General features: G+C 42.4%; 1 protein-coding gene across 14 annotated transcripts in view; it reads right to left on the bottom strand.

Annotated features, from left to right (window-relative positions):
• Window positions 1–24,583, bottom strand: part of synrg (synergin, gamma) — a 42,561-nt gene that overhangs the window by 4,564 nt on the left and 13,414 nt on the right. For 5 of the 14 annotated variants that reach the window (XM_085380801.1, XM_085380811.1, XM_085380806.1 and 2 more), the window contains 15 exons: window positions 23,243–23,521; window positions 21,966–22,046; window positions 21,648–21,844; window positions 20,418–20,675; window positions 20,208–20,344; window positions 18,354–18,478; window positions 17,908–17,970; window positions 15,506–16,465; window positions 9,770–10,321; window positions 7,355–7,518; window positions 7,163–7,216; window positions 6,348–6,444; window positions 4,957–5,105; window positions 4,155–4,265; window positions 3,984–4,022 (listed from right to left, as the gene is read on the bottom strand). In XM_085380801.1, the coding sequence (XP_085236927.1) occupies window positions 3,984–4,022; window positions 4,155–4,265; window positions 4,957–5,105; window positions 6,348–6,444; window positions 7,163–7,216; window positions 7,355–7,518; window positions 9,770–10,321; window positions 15,506–16,465; window positions 17,908–17,970; window positions 18,354–18,478; window positions 20,208–20,344; window positions 20,418–20,675; window positions 21,648–21,844; window positions 21,966–22,046; window positions 23,243–23,521 (3,266 nt within the window). The remainder of the gene's footprint in view (window positions 1–3,983; window positions 4,023–4,154; window positions 4,266–4,956; window positions 5,106–6,347; window positions 6,445–7,162; window positions 7,217–7,354; window positions 7,519–9,769; window positions 10,322–15,505; window positions 16,466–17,907; window positions 17,971–18,353; window positions 18,479–20,207; window positions 20,345–20,417; window positions 20,676–21,647; window positions 21,845–21,965; window positions 22,047–23,242; window positions 23,522–24,583) is intronic. The other 9 variants (XM_085380804.1, XM_085380805.1, XM_085380810.1 and 6 more) reach the window with 7 other exon arrangements.

Genomic DNA, 24,583 nt, shown 5'->3' with positions numbered 1-24,583 from the left:
GCAGCTTTATATTAGCTGACTTAAAGCTACAGCTTCATCTCTGTTTTGTGGTTTTCTTCTGCAATAATAAACCGAATATATTTGTTATTTGGGTTATTGATCGAAAACAACAAAGCATGTGGATGCATGTGTTACATGGTGAAAAAAAATACATCAATGACTCAAAGATTTACAAACCAGCACAAACAGAAACCTGCCCTCACTGACAGCTTTCTTTACTGTGAGATTAAAAAAAAAAGCTACAAGTTGTCGGTGATACATCACCAGACCTGGAATCGAGCGCTACTTTTTAAGGTTAATGCTAAAGGTTAATGTTACTTTTAGCACAACCCTATTTAAAAAAGTGAAGTACAATGTAAACAATGTGATAATTTGGAACTAATTTTAATGTTACAATGTTGACTTAAGCATAACAATATAACAAAAACAACAAAATAACATACTTATTTAAATATCTGCTCAGTCTAAATTTGCTAGCACCAACACGTTTAAATAAAGTTGGGATGGGGACATGATTTTCGCTAATTTATGTCACTTCCACACAGGAAGTCGCTGAGAAATCAACTTCTCAGTTTCTCTCAGCTTCAGATTTGTCGAATTTGTACTTTTGAACATTTTCAAAGAGTGCTCTTTCAATTCCCAAATTCTTTAATGTCGGTATTGCACGGTAAGTAATTTCCCTGACTTTCTTTGTCTGTGCAGGAGCCCCGCTAACCTCGACCAGATGGAAACATGCTGTGAAAGAGATGGGCAGCCTAAGAACAAAGCTGTGGTCCAAACTCCCGTGTGCTGCTGTCAAAACTACACACATTCAACTTGATAATCCAAATGCTTGAGGCACTTGAAAAAGCTGCATTAAAATAAATAGCCAAAAATGCTAAATTATTCAGCTTAAACTCCTTTCCAGTCCTTCTCCTTGTAAATGCCTAAATTAGCATTTATCGTTTAGTGGAGGAGCTGGAGCATCATTAGCCAAAAAGTATCACTTAGGGTGAAACTGCTGCTGCTTCTGAGTGACAAACTGAGGAGAGATGAAGCTGTTTGCAGTCGCCCATCCAAGCCCCTTAACCCAAAGATAACATGCAGAATGATTTAAACCAAAAAAAGAAAAAAAGGTGCGACAACCCAGAGAACATTAGCCAAACAGGAACATGGTGAGTCTGGCTGAAAGCGACTGTTTGGCTCTGTTTGAATCGAGAATAATATCAGAATTCAAAACATGAATTGAACAGGAGAGACTGAGCACATCGGCTGTCGAGCATTTTTCGCATTTCTTTGATGCCACATCAACGTCTCCACCCGCCTGCACCTTTGGTCGAAAAACAAACCGGCACCTCTTCACTGAGGGACAAAGCAACAATCGGTGCTGTCTGCCGTAGCCAAAGCTGTTCTTTCACTTCATTATACTCGCAGGGGATGCTATTCTCCGCTCGACAGTCTTACCAGGGTGGTTTGTGCCAAAAATGTAATTAAAAGATGGGTTATTAATCTCATGCTTGTGGCACAGAGACAAAATAAAACTGCATTAATTTCAGACTGCCTCTGCGCACAGAGGAGCGAGAGGTGAGAGAGAGTGCGTTTGTGTGTGCAGGTCTATTATCCGCCGTTCTCCCTGCTTATGACTAATGTGTAAGCCACATCTGCTCACAGCCTAGATGCCTCTCAGTCAGCCTTATCTTGTCTGGACTATCCATCTGGCTCTGGCAGAGCAGCAGACGGATCGCAAGAAACAATCAACGCCACCATCCTGCCCTCTAAACCGCAGGGTCCGAGAATACCCTTAATGGCCCACGTCGATGAAAATCACGACCACCCTAGGCAAAGAGGTACCGCCATCCTGCCCCGCTCTCTGAACAGTTATTAGAAACGCCGACGGTTGTTAGCTCAAAGTGGCAAAGTGTGCAGCTACATTGAGATGGAGGTGGCAGAATAGAAAATGAAACCCTTCCAAGACAAAGTAACAACCTTTGTGACCTTGAGGAAGCAATCACAGGGTGAAAAAACCCACCCCGAGGTGCCAAAGTGACATCTTCCCTCTCTGTCATTTACTTCAAGAGCGCACATTGTTATCCGTGGACACTTCTAACTTCATACTTCACCATAAAAGCAGGGAGACGACCTAAAGTGACTGTCTGCCCACCGTCTCCCCTGCAGTGACTGTCTGATCAGAGCCTGTCAAGCTCTGACTTTGTTCACATTGTGGGGCACTAATAGGAGTGACACCTGGCATTTAGAGTGTCTGGAGAGTTTACAAAGGAAAAACTGTCGAAACACTGACTTTGCAGCACCACTTTCAGGACTATTTGTATTGTTTCTGGAGTAACACTAAAGGAAAGTTCTATCAGAAATAGAAGAAAGTCTCTTCATACTGCAACTATATATCCAACACCTCCATATGCTTGATAGACGTTTTGAAGGAATCGCTTAATTTCAGGTTCAATGTGGTGACTCTAAACGTGCAGATCATTTTTATAGCATCACCATCAGATCAAATTTAATTACATTTAACTGTTTATCTATTGCCTAATTAGTAGTATGGATGGCTATGGGGGAGGTCTTTATTGGTAGACAAAGTTGTAAAACCTATGAAAAAATGTATGCCCTCCTTCTTTCAAAGCCTTTCAAAAGGTTGAATTAGAGTCTTTGCAAGGCCCTGCAAAGACTCCTTATGTTTAACACCACTGGCTTAACCCTATCAGGTGACTATAAACCTCAGTTGCAGTTAAATTCTGTTTGATTCACAAAAATTGTCACCTCAATGCAATTTATATTTTAAGGTTAAGACCCTACAGTAATAGAGAGAAAAATCCCAGCAAATAGACTATGCCCAGTCAGCATGCACTTGGCGACAGTGGGAAGGAAAAGCTCCTCTTTAATGGGATGAACCCTCTAGCAGAAACATGCTCAGCAAGAGGCAACAATCTACTGGGGGTGGAGTAAAAGAGAAGAGAAAAAAAAAAGTGGTGGTTCCCTGCTTATTCTTCTATTTAAGCCTCTGGGGGACGCATGATGCACTCAGCACTTCTTCTCTATTCCTCTTTGCATTACTGATGCGTATATATGCTGCTACACATATAAATAACTCTGTGTCTACTCTCTCTTGTAGTTTATATTTGGTTCCGTCTCTATTCTTATTTTCTCCTTTCAACCCCACCCCAGTGGTTCTGCTGGAGGTCTCTTTCTATGAAATGGGAGTTCTTCCTCCCCACAGTCACCGAGTGTGTGACTGTCTGATGGTAGGGCTTTAGCTTACAATATAAAGCTTGAGACATCTATATAAAATTGAATTGAGATCAAACTGGGCCGTACAGCTGAGTTTGAGCCGTCTGGTTTTTTGAGCCGAGGTTGGCAGCTCTGGGGATAATTTTAATCTATTTGCAATAATAAAAGATATGAAGCATGCTGTTGCATCTCTTTCATTTATCCCAATCACACTACGACTAACTAGGAGGAAATTATAATTCAAGAACTATTTTGTTATGCTCATTAATCTTTTGTTACATTACGCGGGGCTCTTTAAAGTTTTTCGATCTACAGAAAGCTATCAAACAACTGAGTTGGAAACATAAAATTCATAAACGTCAGCTGGATTCTGCTCAGATTTATGGTGACAGTTAGCTAACTAACTAGAGGACTACATGCATAAAAGTCTGCAATGTGACAGGTGAAAAGAATTTGATCTTCCCTATGAACTCGTGTTAAATGAATATTACTTGCATCATATGTGCTGCAAGAAGACAAAGCTTGACAGGCAAAGTAATGTGAGGGGTTGGGGTTTAGATTTGGGTTGGTACTTTGTGGGGTTTTTATGATGATGTGCATGTCTAGGCAGAAAACAGCTCTGATAGAAGAGCAGTGGAGAGGAGGGAATCCTGTCACTTTGGCCCCCCGCAGGGCTCGTCAGTAAGAGGAGGATAGGCCCCCCAAGGACCCCAACAGGAAAGAGTGGAATGAGATTCGGATGACAGTTGACTGTCTCATACTCGTTTAAACAGACGTCCAATAGTGCTTTCTTCTTTGTTCTGGAAAAATGTTTCAAAGTCAAAGAAATGTCAGTTGTTATCTGCTGGGGATGAGCACAGCATCATGTGTGTAAAAAACAAAAAACAGTACCCAGTAACAGTTACTCTGTGTGAGTGTGCATGCACACAAACCTTGCTGCGAGCGTCGACGTTGAGCAGACAAACCCCACAAGCCAAGTCCTTTGCATTCTTGATACCCGGCCGCAGAATACAGGAGGAGAAATCCAGGGAGCTTTCATCAGGCTAGACACACAAAAACACACAGACGTTTTACTTCCTGCCGCAGGGCAAAATGTAGTCATTTCTATTCTTATAATAACAGCAGAGAGAACAAGTTGGCTTATAGTAAACATCTCCGAGCATCAACTTTTTTTTTTAATAAAGACTTGGCACGACATTGGCTACTCAGACTGAAAACAAACAATTCTCGAGTTTACATCTTTCTCCTTTATAAGGAAAGAAATCTTCATCCCTGCTTTAATTAAACATTTGTTGCATTTTGTTTCTGCCTCCTTTCTCAAGATGCTAAATCATTTTTATCTTCTACAAACAGTATTCCTCGTCTGCTGGCTCTGTGGATGAGAACAGTCCTCCTCTTGCGTCCCGTTTTACAGATACTTGGAAACAGCTGGGTAAATAAATCTTTACAGTCTTCGTCATCCCCGCTGATCCAAACAGCGGCCTACCAAAAGACTCCATCTGCATTGCTTTCAAATCAATGAATCATTGATTTTATCCTAATGGACCGACAATACTGGATTCACTAACACTCAATCATGTTATTGGCAGGACTTGCATTTTTAACTGAACGTCAATGCTCTGTTATCAGTGCGTAATTCCACTAGAAAAAGAAAGCAACCAAGTGTATGAATCTGTTTGTATATCTATCTGTCCTGCCTTTTGGCGAGTGCGTACAAACGTCATAGCAACTTACAGCGAGCTTAGACAGCGACATGAAGCCTATGAGGTTGTTCCACACACGGCTGATGTCCTTCAGCTGCTGCTGCAGCTTCTCAGAGCACACCGCCGTGGCCTTGATACCCAGCTCCACACGCCGAGAGACGCGATACACTTCCACCACGCCTGAGAGGGAGAAAACAAACGCACACATGTCACAGAAACACACTTTCTTAGTCGGTGTTGAGCACTTAGCCGTGACGTGTTAGCCACTCGGCTCATTAAAAGCAGAGAAACAGTAAAGCAGCAGGACCTTGTCAGACGGGGCAGAGATAAGCCATCACACCAGAGCTCATCTTAATCTTGTCCTTTCTGTCCTTCACAGGGCGTTAAGGCCACACACCGGCTTCTTTAACAGGCTCTTGTTGCCTCTGAGGCTCGCAAGGCCTCATTTCTTTTTAACTGTATGTGGAAGTATTAACTCTCTATGTGCAAATGTTTCCAGGTCATAGTGTTATTTATCAATATCATCAAACATTCAAGGGCTGAGCTCAACTCATAGATACATTTTAGCATGAAATGCTTGTTTTTAGGGACTGCAGGGACCTTTCCGTACAAAGAGTGAGGAGTAATCAGCAAATGTTATTTGCATTGTCTTGCCATTACTTCGCCCTTGTTCTATAGAGGCGATCCGAATGAACTCACAAGTCATCTTGGTTCTGATTTTTTCTAGTGTCCTCAGCTGCAGGGGAGGGTATAAAATTGCTTGTGTTTTCAGTTCTATGTGTGAGACTCATGGCCATAAAACTCCAAAACAATCACCACACTATAAAATAAAGTGGTTACTCATGATGGCCCTGCCCCCTCTGTGCTTTGTGGAGGTTCACCGACCGTGTCAAGCATCACCTTCAGGGATGATTTCTGCCACAGACACCTCACCAATTATTGAAGCAATTTTTCCATCCACAGGCGATACTGATGAGGTGGACCGTCTTACTCCTGTGGCAGTATTTTTTTTTATTCTGTGGTCATCGACACTATTTTTTACATGTACTTTCTTTACTTCTCTTTGACCTGAACAGCTGCGGCACTGATTTTTTTATTTTTTTGTCAGTGTCCACACTCTTCCAGAAAACATGCTAAATAAACAGTTCTATTTAGTGCTACTTCATTGATCGGGACCTCCAACTCTCATGTTGGTGGCAATGAGACCTATTTAAAGGCATTTGAAAGGAAAGTGGTTTACAATATATAAGGTTGCTCTGTGGTGTGTGGATGATGAATGGACATTTTACTGTGCAAAGTGCTGGTTGTTGCACACAGATTTAGAGCACTTTCCCTATATGGTTTGATAAATGAGGCCCCCGGTGTGTTTATAGTAGTGGTAGTAGTAGCTGTGTCTGCGTGTGCATTAGTGCAGCTCCTCACCAAGCAGGTACTCCATGCCCTGAGCAGACTGGATGACCTCGGTGCAGACAGAAGAGCTGCTGATCCCGTTCAGGGTGTTGTTGGCTTTGGTGATGACCTTAACGTGGAAGGACAGAAGCTGGCGTTATTACATACACACTGGTCTTGCTTATAAAACTCATAATGAGCATCCAACAGTAAAGTGTTAAAATTATGGCCTTTACCCGGGATTGAAATGTCAAACACATTAAAACGAAAAGTAAATATTCCAGCAGACATTTTGCAACATCCTCAATTTTTGATGAGCTTTAAAAACACAACAGTCCTGAAGTTATATTTGCAAGTTTCAAGAAAATAAAATATCCCAAGACATACGTGACAGGTAAAATCCTGGCTGAAAAAAACATTTCAGTGTGTTTTGGTTATCTTAATTACTCTAGAACAGGGGTGTCAAACTCAAATACACAGTGGACCAAAATTCAAAACTGGAACAAAGTCGCGGGCTAACGTTAATATTTATTGGGGAAAAAAAAATCTTCCTCCAGATATAAGAATGAATCTTTTCTTATGGACTCAAACAAGTTTTGCTGAAAAACTGAATATGGAACAAGCAAAGCTTAATACTAAACAATATATATATTAGCTGTATAATACCAGTAGGCCAGCTCTAATAGTAATTTGGTATGGCTTCGCGGGCCAAATGTAATTAGGCTGCGTGCCAAATTTGGCCCGCGGGCCAGAGTTTGACACCTATGCTCTAGAACATTTGCTGTCGCTCTCACAATTAAGTCTCTCCCAGGTATGAGGTCAGATACAGGACACAAACAAACACAAACCTCCAGAGCGCTTTCCAGGCACCTCTGCCACTCATAGGCGTAGCGCTCGCTCTCCTGCAACAGCACAAAATTATCTCAAATGAACACAAAGGGAAAACAGAAGAGAACAAAAAGGGGCATTTATGTATTTTGAAGCTTTAACAGTCCTTGGTATTGCGCTGAAATCTACTGATATTCAGGTTCCCTCCTCACCTCCACCTCTCCAGTCAGGTCCTTGTACTTGTCTCTGATGACGGGCAGTGCAGGCTTCTCGTTCAGGGTGTTGGATCGGTCTCTGAAGGGCTGCTCTGGCGCCGGAGACGGGGGTGAACGCCTGATCTCCTTCTCACCCAAACTGTGACTGCGCTTGTGGGAACCTGCAGCAAAGACGGAGCAGAGAAGAAGAGAAATGAGAGAAATATCAATTCAGCGACATGTTGTGATGCAACTCATTTTGGGCTGTGCACCTGTTTGTCTCCAACCATTCTACTTCCATTCTGTTTGTAGTTAATTCCTCCCAGACAGGGACGGCATGCGTAAATACTTAATTGTGACAAACAATAATTAGGTACAAAACAGAGGCACAAATATGCAGGTATGAATAATTTATAGAAGGACAAAAACCCTGGCAAGGTACCACAACAAGCACGAGCACAAACACAAGTGAAGCCCAGACTATTCCAGTGGGGTTAGCTGTGAGCGCATGTGTGCGTGCGCCATCTACACACAGGTAATCCACCCTCAACCCCACCATCACCACACAACTACTCAGCCTACACCAGAAGCCCCACTGTGATCAGGTCACTGAGCCACAGGAAGAAGGGGAGTTAGCAAGCCCTGCTTCTTCACACACATTAACTTCAGCACAGGGAAATGAATCTACATGAGGCTTTGATCACAGTGCAGGAAACTGTAATAATTTATTTTGTGAAAAATAACAGCAGCAAACAGCGGTTCGAAAATGAATAGCCTCTAAGTGGATACGGTTAATTTCTGCTTATGGATTTGTGGGCATCTGCTAATCCATCTCAACAGTCGCTGCCATTAGAGAGTGGAGCTGTCATCTCAACACTACCATCTAATGTCTGACAGCTTTATTACACATCTGATGGGCCTTGTCTGTGGGGGCGGGGTGCTTGAGCAGAGTGCAGGGCCAAGGACTTACAGCTGGTCAGAAGAGTCATGTGTCCACATTATGCATACATTTATATAGTCATTTATTCTAACAACGCTTCCTTATGTCAACTACTAATTTAGAATCATCTGGGCCTGCGGCTCGGTTCACTCTGGCACAGCTGGCTGCCGGCAGAGCCAGTGGGCACACCACTGCAGCCCCCTCTGGCTTCTGCTCCGTGGCTACTGGTTGACCCCTCATCTGGGGCTCTCCTCAGCTCTTCCCAGGAGGGTGGCACGGATGCCCCTCTGGTGGTCCTCCTTGGGCTCTCGCACCTCTGGGGCCTCTGGATGTCTGGAGCCTGGATCTCCTCCATGCCTGCTTCATGCCCTGGGGGACAGGGCTATGGTTCCCTACATCCTCTAGCAGACCATTACATGGGGAAACCTTTTGAATACAAGCGTGCTGATCCACACAGGTGTGCACACGGGTGTTCACTGATCATAGACATAAACTACACCTCTATTGGCTGCTATTTCCAAGCACATTATGCGCTGTCGGTCCTGCTTGCTACACAACAAGATTCAATATTTAGTATTTACTGGTGTTTACACTTAGCTAGATTAACGTGATGGTGTTGTGTTTAGTATGTTGCTCTGGGGTGTTTTTTTGCTTGTTTTCTCTTCTTTTTCTCTCAACAGGTGATCCAGGAGATTTTTTTTCTCTTCTTTCTTTTTAAGTGCCCTTTCTCACTGTCCCTCTTCCCCTCTGTTTTTCTTTTCCTTCATCTTTCTTTCTCCCTTTCCTATCCCTCACTCATGTCTGTCCCATCTGTAAAAACTGAAAATAAAATAAAATAAATAATAACAACAAAGGTTGATCAAATGGACCAATACGGCAAGGCCGTGATGATCCATTTGGCAAAGTAAATCCATTGGGTATCTTTGTTGGTCCTCAGACAACAATTCTGACGGCTAAAGAACCAAATGGGACAGGCAAAAAACCCCCACCTAATTTAGAATCACCACTTAACCTGACATACCTCTTGGCTGTCACACTAACACATTCAACATGTGAAAGATCCCAAGTTCAACACTGGAAGCAGTAACAAAACCCTGAGAGGGTTACGTCAGGATGGGCATCCGGTGTAAAATCAAACATGAAGATCAATCCACTGCAGCAACCCCTTGCAAATAAGGGACCATAATAAAAGCAACTTTTATTAACCTAACATGCATGTCTTTAGACTGTGGGAGGAAGCTTGAGTCAACAAATTCAACAATGCAGAAATTAATACTTTTCTGCCAAAACTGCTCTTCAAATAATTAATAAATTAATTAGTTGACAACAATTTTCAATAACTCATTCATTATATTCAATTATTCCAAGTTGTCAAAAATGATTATTTTCTGTTTTTTCATCATTTAAGCAAAATTCTATTTGGATTTAGACAATTATTTTTAACTGAAAAACAATGTGCCGCCTACTGAAGTAAATACAACAAGAAAACTCACCTTGAACCGACAAATCAAAAGTTGCCAACTCGTTCTTGATCATCTCCTCGCTGGACTTGACCTTGGCCTGAGCGCTGGCTTTGAGGAAGTCAGACCTGCCAAACTTTGGCTTGTCTCCCTGGAAGGCACCAAAGTCATCGGAGGCCTCGCTCTGGTTTCCCTCTGAGCCCGCCTCGGCAGTGGCAGCAGGCGAGTCTGACTTCTCCGAAACAGTACTTGCAAAGTCTCCAAAGTCATCCTCGTTATTGACACCGCCCTGGTCGCCGGAGCCAAAGTCAGCAAAGGCTTCAAACTTGTCATCTGCTGATGAACTGTCCTCTGCAGGGAAGGAGGTGATGATGTTTGCTATGGAGTTGCTTGTGATGTTTTCAGTGCTGCCAAAGGTCAGTTCCTTCCTCTGTGTGGGGACTAAAGATGGAAGGCCAGCTCCTTCCAAGCCCGGTGGCTTTCTGACCTCACCGGGCAGACTCTCGTCCCGGTCTGACCAGTCATAGCTGGCCAAGGTGCTGAGGGCCGATGTCCCAAAGGGGTCAAATTTCATGTCGTCTCCTTCTGCAATGACAACACAGACATACCGGTGGTTCCTCGGAATAGCACAGATGCTGTCATGATAGGAGGAAGACTAATAGGCCTCAACAGGGGTCTGAGATTTCTGTCGGGTTATTACTCTCATTTATCTATGCTTTAAGTGATGTCGCTTCTTCTAAATGTAGTTTGGTCTTGAGAAAAGAGCCCTTGAGAATATTAACAGAACATATTTTCTCACCTCCATTTAGTTCTCTGTAGCATACGGGAACCTTTTTTTATTTTTTAAACGAAATCTTTTTAATATTTGTTTTCATGGTGCTCACGAGATTTTAAAAAAGTACAGACAGATATTTCTTTACGAACAATGGCTTAATCTGCACTACTACTTTAAATCAAATGAAACGATCCCTTAGAAAACACTCCCTTATTCCCATTTTATTTTTACAGGAGGATTTAGACTACCATTTTGGGGAAGGACATTTTTTGTCATGTTTTAATCTTGTGAGCACCTTAAATGAAATGAAAATCCATTTACAACCAGTGTCCTGGGATGAAAGCCACAATCCTGGAAATATCTCTCAATCTGTGGAGGTAAAACCAACACTCAACCAACTGGTCACCTAGTGAGAGGGCAGGCAATCTGACTGCAACCCCTCTCAGACAGACTGATGAAAATTTGCAGATCACTGCTCCTAAACCTAATTTATAAGCGCAGAGCAATCAGAGTAGGTGTGCACCAATGAGCACGACTCATGTGTTTTTGCACTTAACTGGTTGCATTCTGATTATAAAAGCAAGGTTACTGACTACTTGACATTTTACACTTAAATCACATTTGCAGAGGAATTTCTGCTTCGAATCTGTGAGGTTCTGGTTCAACTCCAAAGTTAATGTGAAACTCTGTTTATGTAGAAGAAGAACAATAGAACAATGGCAAACAGATGTCATGGCAAACTGATGGCAGATCTTATTGCAATCTTGATGCGCCAAAGTTGTTTTGAAGATGTCGACTGACTGTGACTGGCGGTAGACCTGATCCCTGTCTTTGAAGCGACCACTTCAAAGGCAAGGAGATAACACGATTATTATATGATCAATCTGGTCTCCAATTAGCGTCTTCCTCAGTGTGACTGTAGGATTACAGTGAAGTAAGGAGATGTGTCCCCCTAATCCCAAAAATAACAATTAACTTAAACAGTTTTCTAGAACTGATTTGAAATTTCTCCTCTTTTAAATTGGATGACTTTTTCCAGCCTGCGCTCTGTGTGCATGTCTGTGGGAGTGCGTTTAACCAGACTGTGTTTGTCTAAAGCCGTGACACTGATGTCGATCAGATGTTGTTTTATATGTAAACAATACTAATCAATGCAGAAATCCTGGTAATCCAAAGGGCCCACAAACAGTTTTTATAATGCAGATTTGTGAAACTGACAACAAGGCCTTGTATCAACCATCTATGATGCAAGGCATTAATACATTAATACAAAGCGTAATACATCTTCCCTTTAATAAATTATTCCTTGGTGTTTTTATGCCTGAGGTGAGTCATGTTTACGCAACTTTTTTTTTCTCGTGGCCATATGACAACACTCGCTGCTTTCACTGGTGACAAACAGCTTGGCTAACAATAATCAGAGTTGATCTCTTTATATTAAATGCAACCTGAAGGCTTTTGTCTCGAGGCAGACGCTCTAACAACATCAATAAAAGATCTTTCCTGTCACTGCGTCTGCCCTGTTTCTCACAAGTGTTTTGATCACTTTCTTTATGACTGATACTGACTGACAGCTGCGCAGCTTGCACACATTTGTCAACGCTTTAGCATTCAGGTCTCCTTCAGACACTCGCAAACACATAAATCCACCTTGTTGAAGCCTTCCTATTTTGCATGACAGAACCCTCAGACACAAAAAGCAATTTGTGAAATTGACAAGGATCGAGTGGTGTGAACCTTGTGTCATTACAACCACATTACGCCTCACAGGAAAGGAAAGGAGAAATAAGACGGTACGCGTTTCAGCAATACCAACAGTAATATTTATTACGACAACATGAGTAGGGAGGGAGAGAGAGAGAGAGAGAGAGAGGTCACAAAGAACTGTGAAAGAGGTCTACCATTACAAGAGGTTTAGTCAAACTAACACTTTGAAAATTAAATTTCAGTCATCTGGAATACAAGTGCATGCAGAGTCAGGAGAAAAGGAAGAAAACAAACAGCGAGAAAGTAAAACAAAGATAATCCGAGGATATAGAAGCAGAATGAGAAGGCACATTCACAGACTAGAATCAGTAATTCTGGGAAGATGACAAACTTTCTTTTACTATAAGGATGTAAATCAACAGGTGTATTTTTTTGTTTTGTTTTGTTTTTTTGGAGAAAAAAAAAAGATTTGAATACAGAACACTTGAAAAGGCCAGGTTGAAAGATTATTCAAAGAACAAGGCAGGAAGCATTAACCCTTTGAGGACCTGAGGGGACAAACTGACAGGGAGGGAGCTAAACTTTAGAAGCAGCAAGGAGGCTGCCATCTGTACATATTTAGTCTTTAATAAATAAGGGTAAGAGATCAGGATATCTGCATTAATCTGCATGTAAACATGTGAAGCGATATCATTCAAGCCCTCAAAGGGTTACAGAAAACAAAGAGGGCCATCCTTACACCTGGCATCCCAGTAAGGGCTTCCATTACATCCAATCACAGATGCAGGAACAGATTTAAAGAGACAGTATCCTTTTTTTCCCCTCTTGCTACAGTGATTGTTTGTCAAAGCAGGATGATGAGCACTAATTCCCCTTGATTAATAACACATCATTATTTACTAAAAACTTTGATGTTTGAATCCACGTTGAACTAAAAATACTCTGATTCTACTAAATACTGTCGGCTACATTTAATTTACATAGTTGGCAAATCACAACAAGATCGAGAAGTCTTCCTATAGTCTCAAAATAAGAGGTCATATTCCTGTAATAAAAATACACTATTAAATCTGCATGTACACATTTCTCCCTTGATAAAAACAACTTGCAATACTGTTATGCATAAAATGGTTATTTTGTATTACGTTCTTGTCAATTTCACAAATTGAAAAGGCAGGCACACTGCAGCAAAAAGCAAGGCAGGAAGGGTAATACTAACTTCATTATGCTCACAAAGAGCCAGACCGTAGAGCCACACGTGATAAAAATTCATGCTGCGATATCACAGATAACGGATTTTTTGAAAAAAGAAAAGAAAATTACGAGAAAGAAAATTTGATTCCTCTTGCGACTCAAAAGGAACCTCAGAAAAGAAATACTGTCTCTTTAAGCTTACATACATTTCCAAAAACACAGTGCAAAGCGTGGTGAGGTGCTCAAACTGCTCGGACTGCTACACGTTAACGACAGGTTAGTCCCAGAGCTCTCCGAGAACAGCTGATAAATAAGGGTGAAATGAAACCGCCGTCACGGTAGCGTATAAGCTTCTCAGGAATGTATCGATGTTAAAGCGGGCAGGTCTTTACCCGATCAGCGGTTTCACTGCAGCTCCATGGACTGGATTGTTTGCTCTCCGTGCGGAGGGGCCTGTTTGGGTTTAACCAAAATCTGACCACTGCACAGAAACTGAAATAAGGCAATGGGGATGTTTACATCTTTTTCTAGTCAAGGATAAAGTATCAGTTTCTTGGATGAAATAAGTTGACACATGTGATGATAATTAATGATATGTGACGAAATATTGGAAGCTGATTGCACGACTGTTGTCAGGTGGAGATTTGGTCAATTTGTACAAACTTCTCAAGCTTTGTTTGAGCTTTTAAATAAAAATGAAAGCTCCCTTAAAGTTGGCAAACGTTTGAATTACAGAGCCTTCACCTGAGAACACATGCAACCCATCTCATGTTACACTGCAAGAATGGTTTGAAATGTTTTGCATGAAACACGACGCATGATGTGGAAGACGAGATGCCTGATGAATAAATGATGAGCAGTGAAGAGAGGGGGGAAAAAAGGACACGGACACTACCCGATTATTAACAGACACTAGATTGATTTCCCTTTTTATAAAAGGACGAGCTTTAGGTAAACTTTAACTCCACTTTCATGGATGTGAGGTAGGGGAGGAAAAAGCAGACACGCTATTATTTAGACATCTTACAATTAGACGTCCATTTGATCCAAAACATACTCCGTGGTTAATGTGAAAATACTGCAGGGTAATACAATAACTGACAGGCATAAAGAGACAAATGCATGCACTCACATTCAAGCCCTCACATCCACCTATAATATTTTTAATAGTGACAAATCACTGTTGCTCTATATGAAAATAGTCTCCAGTTTTTGCATGCAAAACGTCGTATTAATGGTAACATTTTATTTCAAGCGAATCAAAATTAAGTCATCTGCTGTGCTTTTTGCACACATCAGTTAAAAAGGTAAATGATGGCTTACGGATAACGCCTTTGGTAAGCTGCAGCCTATTGTTCGAAAACCTGTGATTTGAATAAACAAGAGGATAAACGCCCTCCTGTACTCATCTGTATTCAACTGCTCCGTCTCTTAGCATTGCCCAAAACAACACACACACACACACACACACACACACACACACACACACACACACACACACACACACACACACACACACACACACACACACACACACACACACACACACACACACACACAAGGTACACTGAAAGGAAGTGCGACATCCGCCTGCCGCGGTGTGGACACATCAAACAGGAGGCTTATCCGAGTCGCGCAGGCAGCAGCTGGGGGACCTCGTCTGTGAACTATGACTGCCAGCACATCAAAACCAGGCACTCATCATTTGTAAATAAATAGAGATATGGGCCAGGACCTTCCTGTCATTACAATAACAATATACGGGAAGAGGAATGTGGAGATAAAAAAAACTAATGAGGAAGAAACTAAAGATTTAAATAAATAAATACTTAAATAAATAAGTAATAAATAAAGAGTATGATGAGATGAACGATGAAATGTAGAATGAAAGCTGTGATGCATCTAATTTGATATGTTACTCATGTTTGTGTTCAGCAATTGAGCATGTTCAATTCAACAAGGACCTCATTATTTGCCCTTTGACCCCTTGTCTGGGGGAGGGGTCACTGAGAAGGAGAGGCTGGCTGGCCTTGAAAGCGATATTGTGTGTCACTGCACGGAGCCTCACCAGAGCAAACGCACAAGTTCCTCACCTGTAGCAGGGGGCTGGTGGGAAGAGAGACCCGGCAAATCCAGAGAGCTGTCTGACATCACGTGCTTCAGGTCTCCTCCCATGTCCGACAGCTTCATGTCCAGCTGCACTGACAGCGCGTCCTCAGAGTCGTCCTTTCCCACGCTGCTCCCGCCGATGGACGGGAGGTCGAGGGACTTTACAGATGCAGAGTCTTCCTTGGCCTGTTTGAACACGGCCACCTTGTCACCCAGAGTCTTTTCAGAAGCACCGAGTGCTGTGCAGAACTTCGAGGACTGAAATTCGGCAAAGTCGTCGTTGTCGCTCTTGAGTGACGAGAAGGAGCCGGCGCCGCTCTCCTTGGTGTCATCGTAGGCGAGGCCTCCTTCCAGAGAAAGTTGTTTGAATATGTCGTATTTGTCAGAGCTCTGCTGAGACCGCTGCTGTGTGGAGGTTTCCCCTTGAACACCCGCGCTGCTCTCGCCTTTAGGCTCTCCACCAGAGCTGCCAAATGCCATGAAGTCTGCAAAGTCATCCTGAGGTGCTGAGGCAGCTCCTCCTGCGGCTGAAGCTTGAGTGGAGTCAGAAGAGGAGCCAAAGAGGGCAAAATCCCCAAACTCATCTGCCCCTCCTCCCGGAGGTTTTACTCCACCTGGCAGGAGGACAAGAGAGGGGGGCACAGACACAGAAGGGAATGTGCTGGGTTTTGTCTCAGTGGGGGCAGGAACAGAGGGCGCTATAGAAGAGAAAAGGTCCAGGTCAGCCATATTGAGAGGATTTTTGGGCTGAGAAAGAGACACTGCTGGCTGTTGCTGGGGAAGCTGCTGTAGTGACTGAGAGTTTGGAAAAGCAGAGGGGAAGGAAGGTTGAAAGAGCTTGGCTTGATCTGGAGGGTCTAGTGGAGAGACGCTGTCGGCTGTTTTAAAGTCTGTGAAGCCATCATCGACTGTGCCGACAGACTTGAAATCTGCAAATCCTTCTCCTGTAAACCAAAGAGAAGAATTTAAGATTAGTAAAAAAACAACAGAGAGATATAAAGGGGCCAAAAGGTCTCAGCTGCAACAGCTACCATTCAGTTATTTTACAATCCTAAAAGAGAGAGGAATGGTGCATTAGTTACTCCTTTGCTCCACTGGTGAACTTTGGGCTGCAGTGTGCAAAGAAGATCATACATCACTGCACAAAAAGCTCTCCATACACTATCACTCAAAAGTTTAGGGCTGGGTTTTTTTTTAAAGAAATGCACACTTCTTTTCATTAAATATATAATTAAAAAAAGTAATACTTCCTACATCATATAACTTTTAATGGAATTTCTACAAAATGAATCCTCAATCAACTTTACTTTACTAAAAACAAATGTGCTTTTCTTTCAAATGACCCCAAACTAATGAGAAACGGTGCATGTACATCGACACTACCACGCAAGGAACTGTTGATTATAGTCATTCTGCAAAAATTACCATCCAACACGTCATTTTTGTCTACAATATCCAATATCTTCCAGGGAAGTAGACGAGGCCAAATGGTTTCCAGTGTAATTTCTGTATTTTAGGTTTATATTTTATAGCATCAAATATCTTTAGGCAATGATAGTTTACACCTGAGTTTAGTGGCTGTGTTTATCACAGACTTTTATGCAAATGTCTGAAGTTTTCTGATGAGAGAGTCTGAACCTGACAGAAAATGCTATTTATGACAAAACAGCTTAGAAAAAAGACAGATATGACTTGTTATCAGGAAACAATATTACATCTACAGAATCCTGATGAAGTTGTTAGCTAAAAGTAAAAAAGCTAGAACAAACTATTATCATTTTCTGCAGATAACTGTGATGGGTATTTATAGCAGTGGGAAAACTTTTGCCTCTTTTTTACAAAAACCACACAGAAAAAAGTCAGAATAAATTCTCAAGTTTTCAGCAGTTGTTAATCCTGTGGAGTAACGTATGCATGCTGAAATAGAGAATCTGTTCACACCGCTGGTGTACGGTGGAAGAGCGATAACTAATGGGCTCATTAAGGAGATGGAGCCTGACAATGCCAAAGAAAGGTCACTGCAAAGCATGACTTACTGGAGTTGTAAGAGGTGTCCCCATCGGAAACTGTTCTAATGAAACAGGGATGGGAAACACAGTGGGTATCAACGCTGCAGGCTTGCAATACAAGACACAGTGTAAACATGGCTCTGTGGTAGTGTGGTGACCTGACAGCTTTGTCCAAGTTATAATACACAGTTTAATTAGAGAACATAAAAAGAAACCATTTGTTTCCTGGGGATGATGTGATGTTCATAAAGTTCATCTCTTAGTTCTCTACGTCACTGCCTAAAGAGGTCAAAAAGCAAGGATGTGCTAATATGTACATTAGGTGAACGTGTGTTGTTTTTTTTCCACAGAGAGATCGAGATGTGTGGGTCTCTTACCGACTGATTTCTTCTCCGCGGGTTGTTCGAGTTGTCTGAATACACTGTATTTGTCTCCAATATCTGGATCAGAGCAAATAAAGAAGAATCGGTAACTATAAAGAGCAATATGAAAGAAATTTACTCTCCCTGTATCGTTCAAGGGCCAAAACTTAGTTTGTGAACTGAACGTGTCCTTATGTAAGCTGCTTTAACCTTCAGGGATCAATTTCGTATTTTAGATGTAATAAAAGGGCTCGACATGATGAAATACCTGGAAATGTCATGTTATCACTTTCTGCTTTTAATGAATCCTTGCCAGTTATCTACACAGGAAGGAACGGAACGTGCTGTTCCCCATGCTGCTGTGATGATAATATTGTTTCCTTCTCTGACTGACTTTATGTTTTGGTCCCAGTATGTACCCCCAAGAGGACTAACACTATTACATGAGGTATCCAACGTACCTGAGGCAGGGGGTGTAGGCTCTGCAGGCTGATCCACAGACAGCTGCTTGAACACGGCGTACTTATCAGAAGATGTAACGGAGGCGGAGGAGGAACCAGACACTGGAGTCAGCAAGGCAGGCGTGCTGCAGGGACACAAAAGCGAATCGTCAGACATCATGATGGGCGAAGTTCAAAGGTAAAGTTTAATCCCTATAAGCTGCCTGAGCTGAACGTTTGCCCTGGGTTCACAATTTGGAGAGAAACAGCTTCTTTTTTTTTTCTTTTGTTACAAGCTCTTGGTGTCCTTTCATCCATTAAGGCCACTGAACAGGCAGAAGGTAGCTCTGCTTAGGAATAAAAATACACGCCCACTGTCTCACATCCAGCTCACCAACAAAAGTATTTATATCTTGTTTTACTAATTCGGACAAAATGTACTGGACTGCGTGTTAGCAGCACATGTTTAGAATGCCTCAAAGAACAAGCAGCTGATCCAAGCAGAGTGTAAATAAGTAATCCGTGGCCTGTTGTAACACTAGAGGAACATTACTTTTAAATAGCTCTGTTATATTAAAAAAATATAGTGATATACCAGTTTTTAAAAATTGCCAAATATTGGTACTGGTCTTAAAAATCCTATATTGATTTAGGTCTAAAAAAAGATTTTGATAATACTTCTTTTACTGTCTCTTAATATTCAGGCTATTCAGTAGCGAGATAGTTTTGTTTAGCGTGAGACGTGAACACCTTCCAGCCCCTTTGATACATGTTAATTACCACTTTATATTTAATTTAATTTAGAGGGTTTGTGCTGTCCTGCACCCACTGAAGACTCCAGGACGTTAACAGTCCAACCTGAGATGCATGATCAACCACTGAAACCCAAAACATATTTTTACACCTCAGTTTTTTGCACAGACTGGTTTATTTGCGAGCTTAAGAGCTGCTGCTGACAGACTTCAGTCAACTGATGAAAGAGCCAGTCCAAGAAAGTGGCTTCAGTCTTCTCAACACAACAGAAAACTAACCAGCATAATCCCAAAATGCCAAACTATTCCTGAAAGTGAAGGATGCTTTAATACAGGCCAAAAGCAAGAAATATGATGACCATTATGCCTGATCATATGCTAAAACAGACAAATCAGGGGCTTAGGGAAATTGTTAAACTCAGTGAATATTAGTTTCCTCAAAGCGCTTTTTCTGTAAGACATCCGACAGTAAGTTATGGATGCCAGTTCAGGCTGGCAGCCCAATATGAGCTGTTCAGCCTCTCATTTAATTAGAAAGCAATCTCAGTCTGCGGGGAATTCTTGTTACATTGATGAAACCGTCAGGACTGGATTTTTTCAGTTGCGAAATAGGAGAGAATCATAAAACGCCTATGCCACTTAGATTTCAGATACTTTAATTCTGCTTTCTCTTTGTCTTTCAGTGGATAATTGCCTTTCAGCTTCCTCTCACTGAAGGCACGGTTGCTCCAGAAAGGCTCGGAAAGAAGTAATATAAAGAAACAAGCTTATCTACTGTCCACTGAAATGAATTCATTAGTAGATGACCCAAACTCATTCCTATTCAGAGGAGGTTATTACAAGATATTGAAACAGTGCCTCTGACTGTAAGACAGACAATGAGAAGTACAAATATTATGCAGGATGAGTCAGCTATAAATAATCATCTAGGGCTGAATATTTGATGCTCATCTCTGCAAATATTTACAGCACAGAGAGCAAAAGGAGAGAGAGCTAGAATAAGAAATACCCAATCTTATTTAATGTAGCTTATAATTAGGGTCACATAAGCTCTTAAAATGCTCCTAATTATACAAGCCTGGAAAAAAAGGCAGACTCACTGTCTTCATCAACAAGCCTGTACCTGTTTTGGTGCTGTGGTGCAATGGTAGTAGGGAAGCTTCCTCCCGATTCCCCCTGAAAGTCAGAGAAAGCTTGGTCTCCTCCTGCCTTTGGAGCTTCCTGGAAGTCCTGGAAGTCATCGTCATCGGCTTTGGTTCCCTACGCAAACATCATGTTGGAGAGTGAAGTGAGTGAGGTGATCGACAGCAGGAAAATAAGAAACTGAGCATACCTGTGATACCTGTGCTGGAGGGAAACTGGCAATGAAATTTGTGTTTGTGGGTGGCTGAGCCGGTGCTGCCGGTGTCATAGGCATGACTGGTGGCGGGGCTGCTGTGGGCATGGCCATGGAGACCGGGGGCTGGGTCATCATGGGCTGCTGGTGCTGAGGCATGACAGGGGCCATGGCCATAGCCAGAGCCGGCAGGTTCGGCACGGGAGGAGAAGGAAATTGGCCGAGGATTTCCACGTTCATTGCCGGGAGGCCACTCTGAAAGTAAGGACACGACAAACAATATTCAAGCAAAGCAGGTCCCCCTGAGCTCAGCTGTTGTGCAAAAGCATATTAAAACATGATGAAATCTTTGTCCTGCAGCTGCAAATATAATCAAAGCAGTCTTCAACAAACGCTTTGTGTGCAATGTTTGTCAAAGCAGTGATGCCCAGAGTTTTTGGAATCTACCTTAACTTTTTAAAAAATGGAGTTATGTATCTGTGACTGCAAAAAAGCCTCAGGTTGAAAGCCACAGATAAGGTGAAGAAGTGAGTGAGAGTAACGGAGTCAGTTTGAGTCTTTCCATGAGGACTGTTGACAATGACAAATACAAAACAAAGCCTGTAAGATGTTTCAAAGTTTCATTTGGCTGCATTTTTTTCTTTCTTTGGGGGGGGGTTAATGCGTTAAATCACGAAAGGTATCAGGGCACACGGATCATTGTGAACCTATATAATTTAAAGCCCTTCTGTATTCACTGAACGTGGCCAAGGACTAACGTTTATATATAAATTATTCAACACAATCCTTTTGAACAGATGTCACCAGCAGACTCAAACTTTCTTCCACCTCACAAGAGAATGCACCTTGTTTTGCTTGTGTTTTAAGCTTCTTGAAGATTTACATCACCAAAGGTGTCTTATTATTCCTCGCATGGAAGCGGAGGCATGCAGTGTTTCGTGAGCTGCCTGAAGATTTGCATCCTCCCAGGGGTGGTGGTGACAGGCCCGGGCTGAGAGTGATAAGAAGCCTCCTGCCAAACTTGGTTGATGGGGACTCAGCCATATATTGGACTTATAACGCTTCACAGGCCGCGGGCTGAGTCACAGCACCGCTTCTTTTCTCTCCGTTTTGAACTAAGCCCAGCTAATTTCAGTGAGGAGTTTATGGCGAGGCTCTGCGGAAGCTGTGGGAGATGATTAGTGGAGTTGTTCTAAGTGGATAATTTGTTTTGACTTCAGTGATTACCTGCGCCACCCCAATTAGTGCAAGTACAGTGTAAAGTTCCTCCTTGGTCAGCATGCCAGGTGTTGTGCGGTTGGCTGATGCCCAGATTTGCCCGAGTGCTTCCCTGGGAAGACCTGATGACATTAATATCGGGTAGAGTTTGGCTGTGTCTATCCCTGCCGGAGTCATGGTGATTTCAAGAACCTTCTTGAACATTTCTGGGAAAAGAAAAACAAAACATTTTTGCAATTCGTGTCATTTCTTTCCGCAAAACACACAGCGATGTTGAATATCGTCGTCTGAACATTAAACTGGATGTTTTTGAGAGTAAACGTTTACCTGGGACGAGGCTGTCGTTGTAAACCCAGGCGGGCAGCATGGTCTGAATGTGCTCTTGTTGTGGATACACACCAACACCTGCTGTCAGAAGCACAAGCACACATACACACACACACACAGACACACAATTAGCTGTTGAAGCAAAAGTCTTGTCCAGGCTTACGATCTGCCAAGTCTCTTGGCAGCTGAGCCCTGCTCATATCGAACTCGACAAAATTATACACCTGATGTCTGGAAGGCTCGGTGCAGATGTAACGCTCCCCTGCACTGAATCACAAACGCCCTGCCACATCAGACATCTATAAATCAGTCTGTGAGTCATTTCCAGCTTCAAGGAGAGAGGAGAGAGGCAATTGCCTTGTAAGAAAAACTAACTAAAAATATAATTTAACTGCTGACATTGACCTAAATTATTCTTTTCTAGAAAACAGACAACCAGACATTTCAGTAAACTGCTATGGCTCATTTCGAGTCCCTGACACTGTCTGCAAGGCAGGTGTTTACTCAGACACCCACTTTGCACATAATACTTCCATCAGTCTTGAGCAGTTAAATGAATCTTATTACAAATCTCCCCTGGTCCCCGTGATGAGCCGCAATATTTCCCCTGATGACGCGGAGGACACGGACACAGACAAACAAATAACAGCACAAAGGAGTAGCAGAGTAGCATGCACAATCAGCCTTGGATTATGTTGGGCCCCAGTGGCACCTGCCAATCCATGCGCATCCCTGTTAAACCAAAGCAGTCAGCATGCGCCAGAGGTCGTTCTCTGAGAGGGTGTTACACAGTGAGTGAACAGACGGCGGCTTATTTAGTCAGCAGGTATCACCCAAGGACCTTGACAGACACAGTCCATTTCCACAGTCTGTGCAGGGAGCAGTGACATAAGAGAGCCCCGCTAACAAGACAGAGGTATAAAGCAGGAAGAAATAGGAGCAGAGATTTAGGAGACGATGGAGAGACACAAGGAAGGGCACCTCAAAGACATCGTCACCTCAGCAGCGAAGAAAACATCAACTTGATTTCATTTAACAGCACGCAGGCTACAACAGTAGGATGCCCAGTCCAGGATCTAGCATAAATCAATTATAACCCAAAGAGATAGAGGAGATTAAACTGCCAGAAGAGGGATACAATTATTTTGTCAGGGTTAGAAAGAATGAAAATATTTCTCAAGGACAGAAAGAGAACTACCACCCTGATTGTTTGTTAATGCTGCAAAGCAAGAGAGAAGCAGCAGCTATGAAGTCCAGTGAACGGGTACTTCTCTCACCACTGTCACTACTGGTTTGAGGAGATGTGCCAGCAGCTGATGGGGGGAGTTTGGGCGCTGGTACCGGGGCCTCTGGTGGCTTTTCTGTGACGAAGACAGAGCTCAAGTCCTCGGTGGCCGCGGCCCAGTTCCTCGCTTTAGTACTGGGCTGAAACTGGGCTGAAACTTTAGCTCTAGGAGTCATTTCAGCCAAACTCTGCTTGGACTTAAAGCTAACCTGCGCAGTCTTATCAGCTGTGAGATCACAGGAGGAGAACAGCTTCTCTTCCAGGGATGGGCCTAGAGGGGTGGATGAGGAACAAGCTTCTTTAACACATACTAGCAACAATGCACACTTAACGCATCTATTTATAGGCTCAATTTGCAAATGAAATTAGGGATGCTTTAGTAGATTTATGTTATAACTTAAAGATTTGTGTTTGAGATCTGATATGCAAGATAAGACTGAAGCAGTCAGTAGCAGTTATAAAAGGTTGCTAATCATGGTTCAGGCGTCTTGTAGCATTATTGTGCTCCTTTCCTGTAGCTGTTTTCAAACATAAACAGCTGACAATTTTGGAATACTTTCCACAGTTTTCCTTTTCTGCATGTAGCATACGGCAGGAAATAGTCCACCTCAAAAGCATTCGCACTACTAAACCACTACTGTGCTTTAGGTATGGGAGCCGTTGGGTAGATCATGCAGGTGGCAGGACACATAACTACTTAACAGGCATTAACTGAACTTAACTATTTGCAACCCAGTGCAATCCAACATCAACTAACTAATATCTGGGCCAACTTTGTTTGTCAATGTGTTCTCACATGCACACTCAGAATGGGTATGATGAATGCATGCATGCACACATGATTCCCTACTGCACTTATAACAAGCTGCAGTAACATGCCAAAATGTGCAGCAATACACCAACAAAGGCAGGGGAAAACATGCCTGCACAATTTTGAATACTGATTTTAACATTTAAATTCAATTAGTCTTTGCAAATGTTTTAGAAAGCAGGAATTCAATCAGCATGTCTTCTAAGAATTAAGGACAGTTTCTGGTGACTAAGACTGAACAGAAATGTAACTTTTGTTCCTCTAGAGAACTCCACAGGGCTTCTTTAAGAAGCTTTAAGGAGATTTGCCCAAAAACCACACAAAATCCCACATACAAAAGCACACTAACAAATTCAGTGACAGATCTTTTTCTTGAGCTGATAACAGCAGGCACTTTAACCATTATTACCCAAAGTACAGCCTTTCTCAAGGGGTACCAATATATTCTTCTTTTTAACCAAACCTTTCTTTAGAAATTGCGTAAGAAGCCAAGTATCAGATATTATTTAGTGTTATTTGTTG

This window comes from Rhamphochromis longiceps, linkage group LG14 (genome assembly GCF_057381845.1).
Source record: "Rhamphochromis longiceps isolate RC_006_pf linkage group LG14, R_longiceps_female_GT1.1, whole genome shotgun sequence".
Lineage (NCBI taxonomy): Eukaryota > Metazoa > Chordata > Actinopteri > Cichliformes > Cichlidae > Rhamphochromis > Rhamphochromis longiceps.
The sequence above is the reverse complement of the archived record's forward strand: the minus strand, read 5'-3'. Positions and strand labels throughout refer to the sequence as shown.